Source organism: Thalassophryne amazonica, chromosome 8 (assembly GCF_902500255.1).
Source record: "Thalassophryne amazonica chromosome 8, fThaAma1.1, whole genome shotgun sequence".
NCBI lineage: Eukaryota > Metazoa > Chordata > Actinopteri > Batrachoidiformes > Batrachoididae > Thalassophryne > Thalassophryne amazonica.
Window position 1 is genome coordinate 63491560 of NC_047110.1, and position 17394 is coordinate 63508953.

Consider the following 17394-nt stretch of genomic DNA (forward strand, 5'->3'; position numbering starts at 1 on the left):
ACAGTGAGAACGACTGGTCAAGTATGACGTCAGCCATGCAAGGGCACTCCCAGTAATCCCAAAATGATTTTCCAGCTTATCAAGCAGAATATGATGATCCACTGTATCAAATGCAGCACTGAGATCTAACAGCAACATAACCGTAGTGGTGTCTGAATCCATTGTAAGCAGAAGATCATTTACCACTTTAGTGAGAGCCGTCTCTGTGGAATGATATTTTCTAAAAGCAGACTGCAGTGGCTCAAAGAGATTATTCTCAGTAAGATAGTCTATGAGCTGCCGTGACACCACTTTTTCCAGAATTTTAGAGAAAAATGATAGCTTTGATATCGGCCGAGAGTTTGTCAATACACTAGGGTCAAGATTAGGTTTCTTAAGTAATGGTTTAATCACTGCAGATTTGAAACATTTATGAACAGATCCAGAAGTTAAAGAAAGACTAATAATTTCCAGCACAGTCGGCCCAAGAGTGGGCCACAGGTCCTTAAACAGTTTTGTTGGTATAGGATCAAATAAACAGGTTGTGCTTTTTGTTGACATTACGAGTTTTGTCAGCATGCCTAGTGAGATACTGTCAAATTCTGTAAATCTAGGTAAAACCTCAGTAGTGGCTCCCACATCAATAGCAGGGTGTAGTGGCTGGATTAAGGCATGCTGGGATATGTTTAACCTGATGTCTTCTATTTTCTTCCCAAAGTAATCCAGGAAATCTTGTGCTGTAAAAGGAGAGTGACCTACAGGTGGTTGTCCATGCAAAAGTGTTGCCACCGTGTCCAACAAGAACTTTGAGTTATGCTTGTTTTTGTTGATCAAATCAGAGTAGTAAGTCCGCTTTGTAGCCAATAATGCATGCTTATAGTCTAAGATAGCATCACGCCACGCAAGGTGAAATACTTCTAATTTTGAATGACGCCATTTCTGTTCTAGACCTCTTGCTTTATGCTTGATGTCACGCAGATAATCATTGAACCAAGGTGACTGTGATTTGGGGGAGCGTGGTTTTAACACAGGTGGTGCAATCATGTCGAGTGTAGTTTTGAGCACTGAGTTTAAACTATCCACAGGCCTGTCTACTGACTGGGTATTTGTCAAAAGTGAAACTAAGACATCAGGCAGTCTAGCTTCGAGTTCAGTCTTAGTTGAGGAGTTGATGCATCGCCGTAATGATATATATGGTTGTTGTTCCACTAAACACGGCAGTGAAACTGCAAACTTAATAAGTGAGTGATCAGACACCACTGATGTAAGAGGCATGATGTCAATATTCGTGACAGCAATACCACGTGCGAGAACCAGATCCAGGGTATTTCCACTAATGTGCGTCGAATCCCAAATGCATTGCCGAAATCCTAATGCATCCACAATTTCCATAAATGATTTGCAGAGGGGATCAGAAGGCTTATTTATATGAATGTTAAAGTCACCAATGATCAGAATGTTATCTACACTAGTTGACAAGTTAGAGATGAACGCACCAAATTCATCTAAGAATTCAGAATATGGGCCAGGAGGCCTATATACAGTGACAAAATGACTGATTTTTATTCTTCTGACCTTGGCAATGTGTAATATCCTGAGCAGAGCGGAGAATCAGATGGTCAAACGAGTGATATTTGTAACCCCCAACAGCTAATAAGCTAAACCTAGATTTATAAATGAGAGCAACACCCCCGCCTTGCTTCGCATCACGAGGGACGTGACTAAATGTATATGCTGGTGGGCAGGCCTCATTTAAGGGGAGGACAGCTGTAGGTTTAAGCCAGGTTTCACATAGCCCAATCATATCTAAGTGATGATCAATAATTAGATCATTGATCAGCAATGATTTTGAGGACAGTGATCTTATGTCAACACACTCTTAACATGCTCTTCCTTTAAAATGACCCCAACACCATTTTTCTTCCTATCCATATCATAACTTGAACACACTGCCTATATGCCTGGCCTTACTTCCCTTCCACTTGGTCTCTTGTACACACAATATGTCTACCTTTCTCCTCTCCATCATATCAGCCAGGTCTCTCCTTTTACCAGTCATATTGCCAACATTCAAAGTCCAGGCTCTCACTTCCACCTTTCTAGTTTTCCTCTTATCCCACTGTCTGTGGACATGTTCTCCTCCCCTTCTTCTTCTTCATCCAGCAGTAGCCTAATTTCTGCCAGCACCCTGTTTGGCAATGGCACAGGTGGAGGTCGTTGTTAACCTGGGCCTTGAACGATCTGGTATGGAAATTCAATTTTTAGTCTGCAAGGTTGGGTTGGCTTGTTTTATGCCAGATGTCCTTCCTGATGCAACCCTTCTCATTTATCCAGGCTTGGGACTGGCCCTCAGAAAATCACATTGTAGGATTTTTAAAGAATTTATTTGTAAATTATGGTGGAAAATAAGTATTTGGTCAACAACAAAAGTTAGCTCAATGCTGTGTAACATAATCTTTGTTGGCAGTGACAGAGGTCAAATGTTTCCTGTAAGTCTTCACCAGGTTTGCACACACTGTAGCTGGTATTTTGGCCCATTCCTCCATGCAGATGCTCTAGAGAAGTGATGTTTTGGGGGCGGTCGCTGGGCAACACAGACTTTCAACTCCCTCAACAAAGTTTCTATGGGGTTGAGGTCTGGCTAGACCACTCCAAGTCCTTGAAATGCTTTTTACAGAGCCACTTCTTCATTGCCTGAGCGGTGTGTTTGGGATCATTGTCATGCTGGAAGACCCAGCCACAGGGCATCTTCAATGCTTTCACTGATGGAAGGAGGTTTTGACGGAAAATCTCACGATATATGGCCACGTTCATTCTTCCCTTAACATGGATTAGTCGTCCTGTCCGCTTTGCAGAAAAACAGCCCCAAAGCATAATGTTTCCACCCCCATGCTTCACAGTAGATATGGTGTTCTTGGGATGCAACTCAGCATTCTTCTTCCTCCAAACATGACAAGTTGAGTTTTTACCATTACCATTGTTTCATACCATGGTTTCATCTGACCACATGATATTCTCCCAGTCCTTTTCTGCATCATCCATATGCTCTCTGGCAAACTTCAGATGGGCCTGGACACATACTGGCTTAAGCAGGGGGACACGCCTGGCACTGCAGGATTTGAGTCCTTCTCTGCGTAGCATGTAGCCTTTGTTACTTTGGTCCCAGCTCTCTCCAGGTCATTCATCAGGTCCCTCCATGTAGTTCTGGGATTTTTGTTCACCGTTCTCATGATCATTTTAACCCCACGAGATGAGATCTTGTGTGGAGCCCCAGATTGAGGGAGATTATCAATAGTCTTGCATGTCTTCCATTTTCTTACAATTGCTCCCACAGTTGATTATTCACACCAACCTGCTTGACTATTGTAGATTCACTCTTCCCAGCCTGGTGCACATCTACTATTTTCTTCCTGGTGTCCTTCAACAGCTCTTTGGTCTTGGCCATGGTTGAGTTTGGAGTCTGACTGTTAGAGGCGGTGGATAGGTGTCTTTTATACAGATAATGAGTTCCAACAGGTGCCATTAATACAGATAACAGGTGGAGGACAGAAGAGGTTCTTAAAGAAGAAGTTACAGGTCTGTGAAAGCCAGAAATCTTGCTTGTCTGTTATTGAACAAATACTTATTTTCCACCATAATTTACAAATAAATTCTTTAAAAATCCTACATTGTGATTTTCTGGATTTTTTTTTTCTCTCATTTTGTCTCTCATAATTGAAGTGTACCTATGATGAAAATTACAGCCCTCTCTCATCTTCCTAAGTAAGAGAACTTGCACAATCAGGGGCTGACTAAATACTTTTTGGCCCCACTGTAAGTCCACAGCAGCTAGCAGCCACTGCTAGTGGAGACTTGGAGACTGGACAACACCTCTCACCGGCTCACAGCTATTATTCTAAATGATCATTCCCCTAATTATTAATACGAGCGAAACACCCTCGCTCATGGTACAGGGAGCCCCAAACAGGAAATGCCAAATTTTGAGTCCACAGTGAAGCAGGAAATGTCAAACACTTCCTGGATTGAAAGTAGACAGGATCGCGTGGAATCGCATGGGAGTCGGTGGCAAGTTTAGACTGAAACAGGAAGTGCCAAATTTTGAGCCCACAGTAAAACAGGAAATGTCAAATGTTGAACACTTCCTGGATTGACAAGACAAGAGATCTCGTGGGATCGAGCGGGAGTTCAGTGGGAGGTTGAGACTGAAACAGGAAGTGTGAAAATTTGAGTCCACAGTAAAAATGTGAAATATTGAACATTTCCTTGATTAACAAGACAGGACATCTCATGGGATCTCATGGGAATTTAGTGGCAATTTGAAACTGAAACCGGAAGTGCCAAAGTTTGAGTCCACAGTGAAACAGGAAATGTCAGATGTGTTTAACTTTGTAAAGTTTTTTTTAATAATTCCCCCCGGTTTTGATCTGTATTTTGGTTGTTTCTAATTAACCTGTTCTTTGGTATGTTGTTTTTGCTGTTGTATTTAATCTTCTGTAAGGTTTCTGTGCAACTTATTGTTTGTCTCATTAAATAAAAAAACTGTCAAATGTTGAACACTTCCTGGTTTGACAAGACAGGACATCTCATGGGATCTCGTGGGAATTTAGTGCCAATCTGAGACTGAAACAGGAAGTGCCAAATTTTGAGTACACAGTGAAACAAGAAATGTCAAATGTGTTTAATTTTGTCAAGTTTTTTTTAATAATTCCCCCCGGTTTTGATCTGTTTTTTTGTTTGTTTGTTTCTAATTAACCTGTTCTTTGGTATGTTGTTTTTGCTGTTGTATTTAATTTTCTGTAAGGTTTCTGTGTAACTTATTGTTTGTCTCATTAAATAAAAAAAGTCAAATGTTGAACACTTCCTGGTTTGACAATAAACAAGATCTCATGAGATCTCACAGGATTTCAATGGGAGGTTGAGACTGAAACAGGAAGTGCTAAATTTTGAGTTCATAGTGAAACAAGAAATGTCAAATGCTGAACACTTCTTGGCGTGTGTGTAGCTGGGTGGCACTGGACTTCCCTGTAATCTGATTGGACACCCCAGGTGCCACCCGGATGATTGACATGACACAGCACCACACGTCTGGTTGAAAAGAGCCATTTTGAAATCGGTGGCACATATTGACTGCTCGGTCCCGCCTGTACAGTAGTTGGTGCTGTGTTCCACAAAAACGTTCTAATCCACCTTGATAGAAGAAGAAAAATATTTGAGCTAGTTTTGAATTTGAACACATCGTCTCAACCACAGACTCCTAGTTATATTGGTGAGTAAACAGTTGTATTCTAATGTTTAAAATTATCTTCCTTAAACTCAAACTGATAGCAAATCTCTACAACTTGGTTTAAATTCAATTAAAAATATAAACTACAGCTTTCTGATGGAGTAGTGGTTCTTTTCTTAAAAAGAAGACCTGAAAGTTCAGCTTATTTGTCCATGTTGTGCATCCCTACCGTGAAGTAGCTTGAAAAGTTAGAATCTGAATGTACATCAACATAAAAAAATGCTTAAAGTGTCAGGGGGTTAATAGGGATGAAGTTTGGTGTCTGGGGGCAAAGCCCCCCAGAAGCCGATGATTTTTAGCCATGCATATGTTCCTCAGAAGCATTTACTGAAAAAAAGTCTGAAGGACCTAAATGACATGGTGAGATGCTTCACTCGTTCATGTCTGCGAAATATACATATTAACTGAATGGCTTAAAATATCTTAAAGTGGTGAGCTATCTAAAAATTCACCCCCTGTACAGTTGTTGAAAGGGGTAGACTAGCTATAGAGAGCAAAACCGCTTTTATACGAGGTTGTAAACATATTTATTTCTGCTGTAAAATTTGACAATGTAACATGGGTGTCTTTGAAGTGCAACTTGCTTTTGAAGTCAGCCTCAAGTGGGCATTCAAAGAATTGCACATTTTGGCACTTCCATGTTGGCTTCATATTTTAGCACCAGGGATTGGGGCTTTAATTAGTACTTGGCTTGGGAACATCAGGAGCTGTGAACAGGCTTCTCCATGTAGATCTGGAATTACACAAGAAGAAAAGGCATTTTAGATTTTTTTGCAAATTTATTAAACAATAGAAAACTAAGAAATCCCATGTACATAAGTATTCACATGCTTTGCACAATACTTTTTTGAGGCACCTTTGGCAGCAATTACAGCCTCAAGTCTTCTTGAATGTGATGCCACAAGCTTGGTGCACCTATCTTTAGGCAGTTTTGCCAAAACTTCATGCTAGGTTTGTACTCTGACATGCTCTGTCAGCTGTGGGACCTTATATGTAGACAGGTGTGTGTCTTTCCTAATCATGTCCAATCAACTGAATTTAGCCCAGGTGGACTCCAATTAAGCTGTAAAAACATCTCAAGGATGATCAGTGAAAACAGGATGCACCTGAGCTCAATTTTGAGCTTCATGGCAAAGGCTGTGAATACTATTTTCATTTTTAATAAATTTGCAAAAATCCCCCCCAAAAAAACCTTTTTTCTCATTCTCATTATGGGGTATTGTGTGTAGAATTTTTAGGAAAAATTAATTTGATCCATTTTGGAATAAGGCGGTAATATTTTTTTAAAAAACATGGAAAAAGTGAAGCGCTGTGAATACATTCCAGGTGCACAGTACTGTATTTTTGCATGTACTTTGCAACTCCTCACATTGTTGTATGATGTTACCATGTGCTGTTCTCCTGTAACCAGTTGTTGTTAGTGCTCTGTCAGAGTTGAGAATTAATCTTTAACTAGGAGCTGTAATGCCACCACATGCTTTTAAGCCTGATCTTTATTGCAGAAAGCAGCAGGATACTAGCCTGTGGTCAACATTAAGAGCTGTTCAGTTGGGTAAACATGGATATTGCAGAGTGAAATGTTCTCGTCGCGCGCTGAGCCCTGTAACTGAATGTTTCGTAAGATCTGCTGTATCAAAGTGCTTCATTGGCGCATGGATTAAAATGGTGCACACTCAAACATGCAGACTCTTGTCAGAGGTTTCTTGTTTCTCTGGATAGTTTTAATGACCACAAAGGTCAGGAAGACAACATGAAGCTTAAGAGAAATATGAGACACAGAGAGTTTCATAATATCTGATGGAACAGTCGCCTAACTACACCATTAAGTGGAAGGTTGTGATTATTCCAATGTTTGTATTTGTTTTTCAGCAACTGGAGGATGATTTATCACTATGTTGTCAGAGGACCTAACGCTTAAGTTTATTAAAAGACAAACAAGCCACAATGTTCATCATAATTTAATGATAAATCTTTTTTTTTTTTTTTTTTTTTTGTACAATCCAAAAATAAAAATAAATGGTACATGAAATAATACAGAAATCTATCAGATGGAGAAGTGTACAGATTATGTCACAATGCTAGACAGAGGCAAATCACAGTCACCCAGGACATAGTCTCTTTTCAGAGTGGACATTTTGTTCACAACTTTCAAGCGAAGCGACCGCTGACTAAGGTCTTCCTCAGAGATACTATCAAAGAAGAAATCCTCATTGAAGATGGGATTACGGCTCTTTTTGATAACTGTGCTGCGTTGCTTCTGGACTTTTCCAGGAATGAGCGAGATGCTGACACTGCAGTTGATAATCTTGGGGTCCACAGAGAGAGGATAGAGGCCCTCAGCACTGATAAGCCGAACCCGTAGCTGTTGATTATCAGAACAGTACTCTGCCGAGAGTCTCAGGCTGCCATCTTTCCCTATCGGTGCCATTCTTTCCTTCATTACTCTCTCTCTGTGCAGAGTCAAGTCCATAGGGAAGACAGTTGGCAGTGCCAGGGTGTAACTGCTAGGCAGGCCTTCCCCTAACCCATCAGATGCCCGCCTCATAATATTAGGGCTATTGTCTGTGGAGCTGCCTTCATCCGTGGACAGCGAGTTATTCCTGGACACCATCGCCTTCCTCAGGTTCTTGGACAGCAGCAGTTCATGGCTCAGTGCTTTGAACAGGGATGACTTGGCGGGACACCTGGTTAGTAAAGGTGAAGGTGAAGGTGAAGACTCGGCAGAAGACGTTTCGCTGTCGAGCGGGCAGTGCCAGTTTAAGCTGTAGCTTCTCGGAGACAGCTTGGAAGTGATGGTGCTAAGGCTGAAGGAGGAACGAGAGGAGGAGGGCGAGGTGGAGGGAGAGACTCTGGAGCACATGTTGGATCGACTCCTGGGCAACAGCAGGGGAGAGGCACCGGGCTCGGCATGGAAGAGCGACTCCTTCCTCCTGGTGTGGGGGCTCTCCAGTAAAGTGCAAAAGCCGTAGCACGTCTGGGCTTTGGGCAGGTGTGGGAGGGACAGGGCGGCCTGGCTCTGGGGATCCGCGTTGGTGGATTCTTCATCGCTGAAGCCGTCATCCACACTCTCCACCTGAATGATGTGCCGGCTGAGGGGCTCCTGGTGTGACAGCTCCAGTTCAGGGTCAGAAATCCTGATCACACGAGCCACATGACTATGCTCTGTGTTCTGCAGAGATGGGATCATTGGAGGGATGCAGAACTCTGGAATATTGTCTGGAGTAATGACATTAGGGCAGAGGGAGATCCTTTTTTGTTTCTCCGCTTTTCCACCAAACATTGTGTCAACGATTTTGAAGCAGAATTCTGCTGATGGGATGGGAAGGTTACATCTGTCCAGTGACATGTGAATCTTGTCCGCCACCCACATGGATCTCACAGCAAAAAACTGTAACTCTGCAAAATTAAAAAAGCAGACTATTAACTATATTGCCCTGTACTCAAACATACACATAAATTCTTTTTTTTCTTTTTTTTTTGAAGGGATTCTTACCTTTTTAGAGTAATGGTCAAGACAAAGTGTAACAGGAAGGTCTGATCGCTCCAACGATGAGGAAAACGTGTCAGGCTACCTTAACAGCAAATGGATGTTCTCTCTCCTAAAGACCAACATATCTGTGGCTGTTTGGAACACACAAGGGATTTAAATAAAGGAGGAGACCGCTCAACTAACACCTCCTCACGCTGGTTTAACAGGATCCTCCCACTCAATTCGGTCACTTGTTCCCATGGAAATATCAAAACCACAACGGATGTTGGTGCTGCTGACACTGTAGCCACTTGATAAGCTTACACTAAGTGTTTTTAAAACAAAAGTCAACCTTCTTAAATCACATGTTTGTTTTTCCATCTATTTGATTGAGATGTGTGTGTCGCCTTGCAAAGATAAATCTGTTGGTCTGATAAGCTGTCACCCACCTCCAGTGGAAAAGCTCTGAGTGTTAGAGCTGATTTATTTCAAAGCGTGTCTGAAATTAAAAACAATACAGGCCGTTCAGGCCTGTAAGAAAATGTGATTAAATCAAAGCAAATCAAAGTTTCTTAACTTGCTGTTGAAGGCTTTGTTGGAAAAGGATTGCCTTTATATAGCACTTTTCCATGTGATGCAGATGTTCAAAGTGCTATACATTGATTCCTCACATTCACCCATTTAGACTTACACATATACAGCGCATCCAGAAAGTATTCACGGCGCTTCACCTTTTCCACATTTTATGTTACAGCCTTATTCCAAAATGGAGTAAATTAAATTTTTTTTCCCTCAAAATTCTCCTCACAACACCCCGTAATGACAACATGAACACAGTTGTTTTTTGTTTGTTTGTTAAAAATGTATTAAAAATAAAAAAAAACAACAACTAAGAAATAGCATGTACATAAGTATTCACACCCTTTGCTCAAAACTTTGTTGATGCACCTTTGGTAGCAATTACAGCCTCATGTCTTCTTGAATACAGTTGTACGCAAAGGTTTGGGCACTCCTGATAATTTTCATGATTTTCCTTAATAAATCATTGGCTGTCTGGATCAGAGATTTCAGTTAAGTATATCTCATAGCAGATGAACACACTGATATTTGAGAAGTGAAATGAAGTTTCTAGTATTTACAGAAAGTATGCAATAATTATTTAAACACCATTAGGCAGGTGCATAAATTTGGGCAACCTTGTCATTTTATTGATTTGAATACATTTAGCACTAATTATTGAAACACAAAATTGGTTTGGTAAGCTCATTGACCCTTGACCACCTTACATAGATGAATCCAGTCATGAGAAAGAGTATTTAAGGTGGTCATTTGCAAATGTTTTCCATCTTTGCATCTCTTCTAATGAGTGGCAACATGGGAGCCTCTAAACAACTCTCAAATGACCTGAAAACAAAGATTGTTCAATATCATGGTTTAGGGGAAGGATACAAAAAGCTATCTCAGAGATTTCAGCTGTTAGTTTCCAGTGTGAAGAACATAGTGAGGAAAAGGAAGACTGCAGGGACAGTACTAGTTAAGGCCTGAAGTGGCAGGCCAAGAAAAATCTCAGATAAGCTGAAGCGAAGGATGGTGAGAACAGTCATAGTCAGCCCACAGACCTGCTCCAAAAACTTACATGATCTTGCTGCAGATAGTGTCTCTGTGCATCATTCAACTATACAGCGCACTTTGCACAGAGATGCTATAATGCAGAGGAAGCCTTTTCTGTGTACACACCACAAACAGAGTCATTTGAGGTATGCTAAAGCACATTTGGACAAGCCATCTTCATTTTGGCCCTGACCCTAAACACTGCTCAAAATCTACTAGGCATTCATGCAGAGGAACAAGTACAATGTTCTGGAATGGCCATCTCAGTCCAAAGACCTGAATATTACTGAAAATCTGTGGTGTGATTTTAAGCGGGCTGTAAAGAAGAATGTAAAGAAGAATGGTCCAAAATACCTTCAACCAGAATCCAGACTCTCATTGGAAGCTATAGGAAGCGTTTAGAGGTTGTTATTTCTGCAAAAGGAGGATCTACTAAATATTGATGTATTTTTTTCTGTTGGGGTGCCCAAATTTATGCACCTGCCTAATTTTGTTTAAAGAATTATTGCACACTTTCTGTAAATCCTATAAACTTCATTTCACTTCTCAAATATCACTGTGTTTGTCTGCTATATGATATATTTAACTGAAATTGCTGATCCAAACAACCAATGATTTATAAAGGAAAATCATGGAAATCATCAGGGGTGCCCAAACTTTTACATTAAACTGTATGATGACACAAGCTTGGCGCACCTGTCTTTGGGGAGTTGTCCCCATTCCTCTTTGCAGCACCTCTCAAGCTCCATCAGGTTGGATGGGGAGCGTCGGTGCACAGCCATTTTCAGATCTCTCCAGAAATGTTCGATCGGATTCAGGTCTGCGCGCTGGCTAGGCCACTCAAGGACATTCACAGAGTTGTCCTGATGTCACTCCTTTGATATCTTGGCTGTGTGCTTTGGGACATTGTCCTGCTGAAAGATGAACCATCGCCCCAGTCTGAGGTCAAGAGCGCTCTGAAGCAGGTTTTCATCCAGGTTGTCTCTGTACATTGCTGCATTCATCTTTCCCTCAATCCTGACTAGTCTCCCAGTTCCTGCCTCCCACACCATGATGCTGCCACCACCATGCTTCACTGTGGGGATGGTGCCTGGTTTCCTCCAAATATGACACCTGGAATTCATGCCAGAAAGTTCAATCATTTGTCTCATCAGACCAGAGAGTTTTGTTTCTCATGATCTGAGAGTCCTTCAGGTGCCTTGTGGCAAACTCCAGGTGGGCTGCTATGTACCTTTTACTAAAGACTGGCTTCCATCTGGCTACTCTACCATACAGGCCTGATTGGTGGATTGCTGCAGAGATGGTTGTCCTTCTGGATGGTTCTCCTCTCTCCACAGAGGAATCCTGGAGCTCTGACAGAGTGATCATCGGGCTTTTGGTCACCTCCCTGACTAAGGCCCTTTTCCCCGATCTCGCAGTTTAGACAGGCGGCCAGCTCTAGGAAGAGTCGTGGTGGATCTGAACTTCTTACATTTACAGATGATGAAGGCCACTGCGCTCATTGGGACCTTCAAAGCAGTATAAATATCTCTGTACCCTTCCCCAGATTTGTGCCATGAGACAATCCTGTCTCAGAGGTCTACAGACAATTCCTTTGACTTCATGTTTGGTTTGTACTCTGACATGCACTGTCAGCTGTGCGACCTTATATGTCAACAAGTGTGCCCTTCGAAATCATGTCCAGTCAACTGAATTGACCCCAGGTGGACTAAATTAGCAAAAATCTCAGAAAAACTTTTTTTCCACATTGTCATTATGGGGTATTATGTGTAGAATCTTGAGGGAAAAACAGGAATGTCATCCGTTTTGGAATAAGACTGCAACATAACAAAATGTAGAAAAAGTAAAGCACTGTGAATACTTTCCGGATGCACTGTACATACAGACACACACTAGGGCTGCAACTAATGATTATTTCTATAATTGTATATTGGTTGATTATTTTATTAATTATTTACTTGTTAGGTGTATAAAATATCAGAAAATGGAAAATATTTGTCCACAGCCCCAAAGACATTCAGTTTACTGAAAGACAGAACTAAAGAAACTCGTAAAATAACCCAGAAAGTATTCACATTAACAAAGCTGAAATCAAAGAATTTGGATTTTTTTTTTGTAAAGACTCAATATGATTAATTGCTCATCAAAAGAGCTGTTGCTTAAATTAATAGTCCAGTAATAATGGATTAATTGTTGCAGCTCTCTCTCTCTCTCTCTCTCTCTCACTCACACACACACACACACGCACACACACACCAATGTTGCCAGGCAAGTTGCTCAACTGCACACTGGGAGCAATTTGGGGATTTGCAGTTCATGATTTTCCTGTCTGCATGGGGAATCAAACTGAGGATACTGTCATCACAAGCCTGTCTTTCCATCCATATCGCCTCCTCCATCATTGTAAAAAGAATGTTATGTGGAACAGACATTAACCTCTCATAAAGGATGGCATCCTCAAGTTCACAAAAAAAAAAAAAAATCCTCTTTTTTGCCCCGAACAGTTTCTCACTGCGTTTATATTGATCTCACACTTGCTTATTCTTTTTTACTGATATTATTGATTCTCATTGTGGGAAAAATAGTAAAATCATAGAAACCTTTTTGCTTGAAAAATATGAAATGACCTGAACATTTGTATGTACTCTGCACATTTCTTTGGCTTGATATATTCTGGATTTTGTGGATTTTGACTTAAAATTGAAAATGAGATGTTTGGATTTGTTGGCGTGTTTTTGGAGCAACAGATATAATGCCAAGTCAAATATTTCTATTAAAACTGGTATCAGTGGCGATACTGATCACATTTTACACAAAATGTAGGTCACTAAAATTGGGAGAGGTAAAATCTTTGCCAAACAGAACTGAGCTTTCATATTAAATGTTAAATTAACTGCATTTATATGACGCTTTTCCATCTGCATCAGACGCTCTACGAGCTTTACAATAATGCCTCATATTCACCCTGATGTCAGGGTGCTGCCATACAAGGCGCTCACTACACACTGGGAGCAAATAGGGGATTAAGGACCTTGCCCAAGGGCCCTTAGTGATTTTCTGGTCAGGCTGGGATTTGAACCAAGGATCCTCTGGTCTCAAGCCCAGTGCTTAACCACTAGAACCTCCCCCAGACCATCACCTCCCCCAATATTAACTTTTACAATTACTGTTAGGGCTGTCTAAAATTTTAAATTTGAATTATTAAACTCTGTGCTATTCCGTAGGTAACCAGAATAAATATAATTGCCTAAAGAAGAACTAAAATTGTACTTCAGCATTAGCTATAGTGTTATCTTAGAACTGTGAATATTTTCTCTTTATCTGAAGTTTGATTAATATCAGTCAATACTGGTATTAAAACATTCAGCGATACCTTAATTTACAATTAATTTGAGTCAGGCTTGGGGCCATGCAACTTTTTTCTATTATGTCAGTGCTGCCTTCTTGTGGTGGGATAACACACAGCTGTAGTAAGAATGATAACCATAATAAAGCATGACACAACATTGAATTTGCAGTTGTCCAGCACTGGATACTGTATAATTTGGCAAATAATGTTCAAACATCATTTAAAAAAAGAGGGATTAACTCATGATAATGACACAAACTAAGCAGTGTCATTCCACATTTTTTTAACTGGTGCAACATTGCAACAATAACTATTGATATTATATTCTGCACAAACTTGGAAATAAATGACAAAGGTGGATACAGAGAAAAGCAGGGAGTTGACAAAAAGCTCTATTCTTTAAATAGTGAGGTTCAAGTGGTGTTACCTGGTTACACTGTTTAACTAAGCACTGGGACACAGAATGATGTCAGTACTAACCGGAGACCAGGAGAGCGTCACAAAGTGGATCTGTACTCAGAAATGTTTACCTGAACATTCTCGTCACATCAGCAACTCACGCACCACGCCTCGTCTGAGAACAGAATGAATTGTCAGCCCGATTACATTTTTCACTTCACAATAATGATTGTCTGGCCTGACTTACGATCAGATCACACAGATCTACTGTGTGTGCTTATTAAACTAGATGAAAATTTCAACAAATTATTTGCACGTTGTTCAGATTGCACAGATGTCAGGGTGAACATATTTAGTTTTGATATCAGGCAGCATTTCCTGAAGTTTAGAAAGGAAGTCTGAACAGTGCAAAAATATTTTGAACATCATCGGAGAGAGAAGACCGTTCCTCTTATGGTGCCGAACACTATGTGATATTAATAACATCTTTTAATATGTCATTGATATTGACAGGCTCACTCTGTACTAGTTTATATTAATATTATATAAATTAATATAAACTGACACAATAATAAACCTTACGAGGACTGCTTTCTTCCACCTGCGAAATATAGCGAAGATTTATCCCATCCTGTCTGTGGCTGATGCTGAGACCCTGATCCATGCATTTATCTCTTCTAGATTGGGCTACTGCAATGTTCTATTTTCTGGTTTACCGCAGTCCAGCATTAGGGCTCTCCAGCTGGTTCAAAATGCTGCAGCCAGACTTTTGACATGAAGCAGAAAGTTCAACCACATTACACCCATTTTGGCATCACTTCACTGGCTTCCTGTCCCAGTGAGATCAGGTTTTAAGGTTCTGCTACTAGTCTATAAAATTGTTAATGGACTGGCACCTCCCTACTTAGCTGACCTAATTAAACCTTACGTACCGGCCCAGGCTTTGCGTTGTCAGGGTGCAGGACTACTTTGTGTCCATAGGGTGAATAAGAAGTCTATGGGTCAATGAGCTTTCTCTTATCGTGCCCCTTTTCTGTGGAATGATCTCCCTGCATCAATAAAACAGTCGGATTCTATGGAGACTTTCAAGTCCAGACTTAAGCACTTCTTTGCCCTTTCATATGGCTAGCATACTGGTATAGTATAGTTCTGCACTTTTTACTCTTTTAATTCATTTTATTAGGAAACGGAGTGTGCCGCGGCCTCAACTTTATCTAAATTCTGGGTCTTTTAGTGAAGCTTAGGGCTAGTAGCCGGCGATCACCTTAGTATTTCTTCTGTTTTTCTTGTTGATTAATGCTGACAAATTATACTGTATTTTTTGTCTTTCTGATGCCTGATTCTGTTTTTTTTTCTCTCTCTGTTTAAGGTGCAGCTCCATCCAGAGATGGGTGTGGTATTTGTGCTGGAGACCCTCCTGTCCCGTGCACCAACAGCATTTCCTGTATATTCATTTTGTGAATTGTTCTGTAATTTATGTCTGTAGCATGGCCCAAGCAGAGGGTCACCCGCTTGAGTCTGGTCTGCTTGAGGTTTCTTCCTCACAGTGCGTTTTTCCTTACCACTGTTGCTCTGGGGGTTAGTAAGGTTAGACCTTACTTGTGTGAAGCGCCTTGAGGCAACTCTGTTGTGATTTGGCGCTATATAAATGAAAATAAATTGAAATTGACAGTTTCCCAACCAAGTCATCACCCAACACTGGTTCACTATGTGAATAAGCTTGTGGTGGTGGCCACGTGGTTAATGCACTTGGTTTCAGTGCGGAAGGTTCCCGGTTTGAATTCCACACCTACCACATTTCTCCATGTAATGTGGAGTTGTGTCAGGAAGGGCATCCGGCGTAAAATTTGTGCCAATTCAACATGCAGATCCACCTTGGATTTGCTGTGACGACCCCAAGTACAAAACAAGGGAGCAGCTGAAGGGACTTACTTTTTATAGATTTATGAAACACAGAATCTCCTTGATGGTGTTAATAATATATTCACTGGAATGTCGCAATTTTCTCAGTCACAGAATTGGAATTTACCATTCATAAATTCAGAATTTGAATAGGAGCCTGAATAAACTGTTTTACAGCCTCAAGAGAAAGTGTACAATATATATGCTTCCACATTTCCATTAGGGGGCGGAATAAGTCCACTCAAAAAAATAATAAAATAAAGCAGCACAGATGATAAGGCAGATGTTGCTCTGACTTACAATAAATATACTCTTATTTACAAACGAAGTAATGTCGAAAAATCGAGACAAGAAACAACTTAATAAATAATCATGTTTTTCTTTAAAACATCTGAACGTAAGCACTGAACAATCTTAATATTGTTACGACAGATTTTGGTTTGATAAAAAAATAAGTTCACATCTCATCTGTTATCATTTTGACACGTTGTGTGATTATTGATCTTATATCGGAGTCGAACACGCGCATTCCAAATGGCTGTGGCGCACGCACTACTCCGGCTGCGCGGCCCTTAATGTCTTAAATCGAGACTAATTCGTTTTTGTTGTTTTTTTTTTTTTTTGTTTTTTTTTTTTATCCGAACCATGAGTGAACGTGACGCTGCTTTTTCTTTTTTCTTCTTCTCTCCATCTCTGGTCGCTGTACGATAAACGAGGAGGGGCTTGATGCCGTGCAGGAGGCACGCGCACACAGCTCCGCTGACCCGCTCGAGCTGCGTGCGTGTGGCTAACCTACATCCCGAGTGGGCTCGCAGCTTATTAAAGCAGCAGCAGGTAGGCTCTGACGTTCTTCTTTATTTTATTTCTGTTTTGTTTTGTTTTTTTTTGGTCCGTGTCTCTCACCGCCACCGGAGGCGGACGCTGCATCGACGCTGGTTCGCTTCACGTTTTATTCACGTGAGGTCTTCTTTGGGGTATTTAACACTAGCCCGTGCGCGTGAAATGTGTTCACGTGCCGTTATATGGCTGAAAGATAAAGGGGTAAAACGTATCATTGACCTACTTATTTGGTGTTGTTGCTGCGTTTTAAATGTGCACATTTTTATTATTATTATTTATTTATTTATTGTCGGCGAGCCTTGAAGTGGACAGCTGAGCTGTCCTTGCCGCTGCACACTACTTTGGATTTGACCTGAATGACGTATCTGGAGAAACATCAAAGCTGACATCAACCATTCACGGCGATGCGCGCGCAGCACCGTGAATGGTTGATGATGTGTGGTCGGATGACAGAAGTGAGTAGGAGAGGGAGGCATCAGGAGCCTTAATGGCTAGTTTGAATAAGTTAAGCCCACTAAAGCTCATCTGTCCAGTAATGCTTTGCTTCTGTCATTGTTGCAT

General features: G+C 40.9%; 1 protein-coding gene across 1 annotated transcript; it reads right to left on the minus strand.

Annotated features, from left to right (window-relative positions):
• Window positions 1-7206: 7206 nt before the first annotated feature.
• Window positions 7207-8951, minus strand: c2cd4a (C2 calcium dependent domain containing 4A). Its single transcript, XM_034176484.1, has 2 exons — window positions 8757-8951; window positions 7207-8659 (listed from the first exon to the last, which is right to left on the minus strand). The coding sequence occupies exon 2, from the start codon at window positions 8631-8633 to the stop codon at window positions 7329-7331; it is 1305 nt and encodes a 434-aa protein (XP_034032375.1). The 5' UTR covers window positions 8634-8659; window positions 8757-8951; the 3' UTR covers window positions 7207-7328.
• Window positions 8952-17394: the final 8443 nt, after the last annotated feature.

Bases quoted from the DNA above. Each gene is read 5' to 3' on its own strand.
- c2cd4a (XM_034176484.1), bottom strand. From the start codon at position 8,633: ATGTGGGTGGCGGACAAGATTCACATGTCACTGGACAGATGTAACCTT.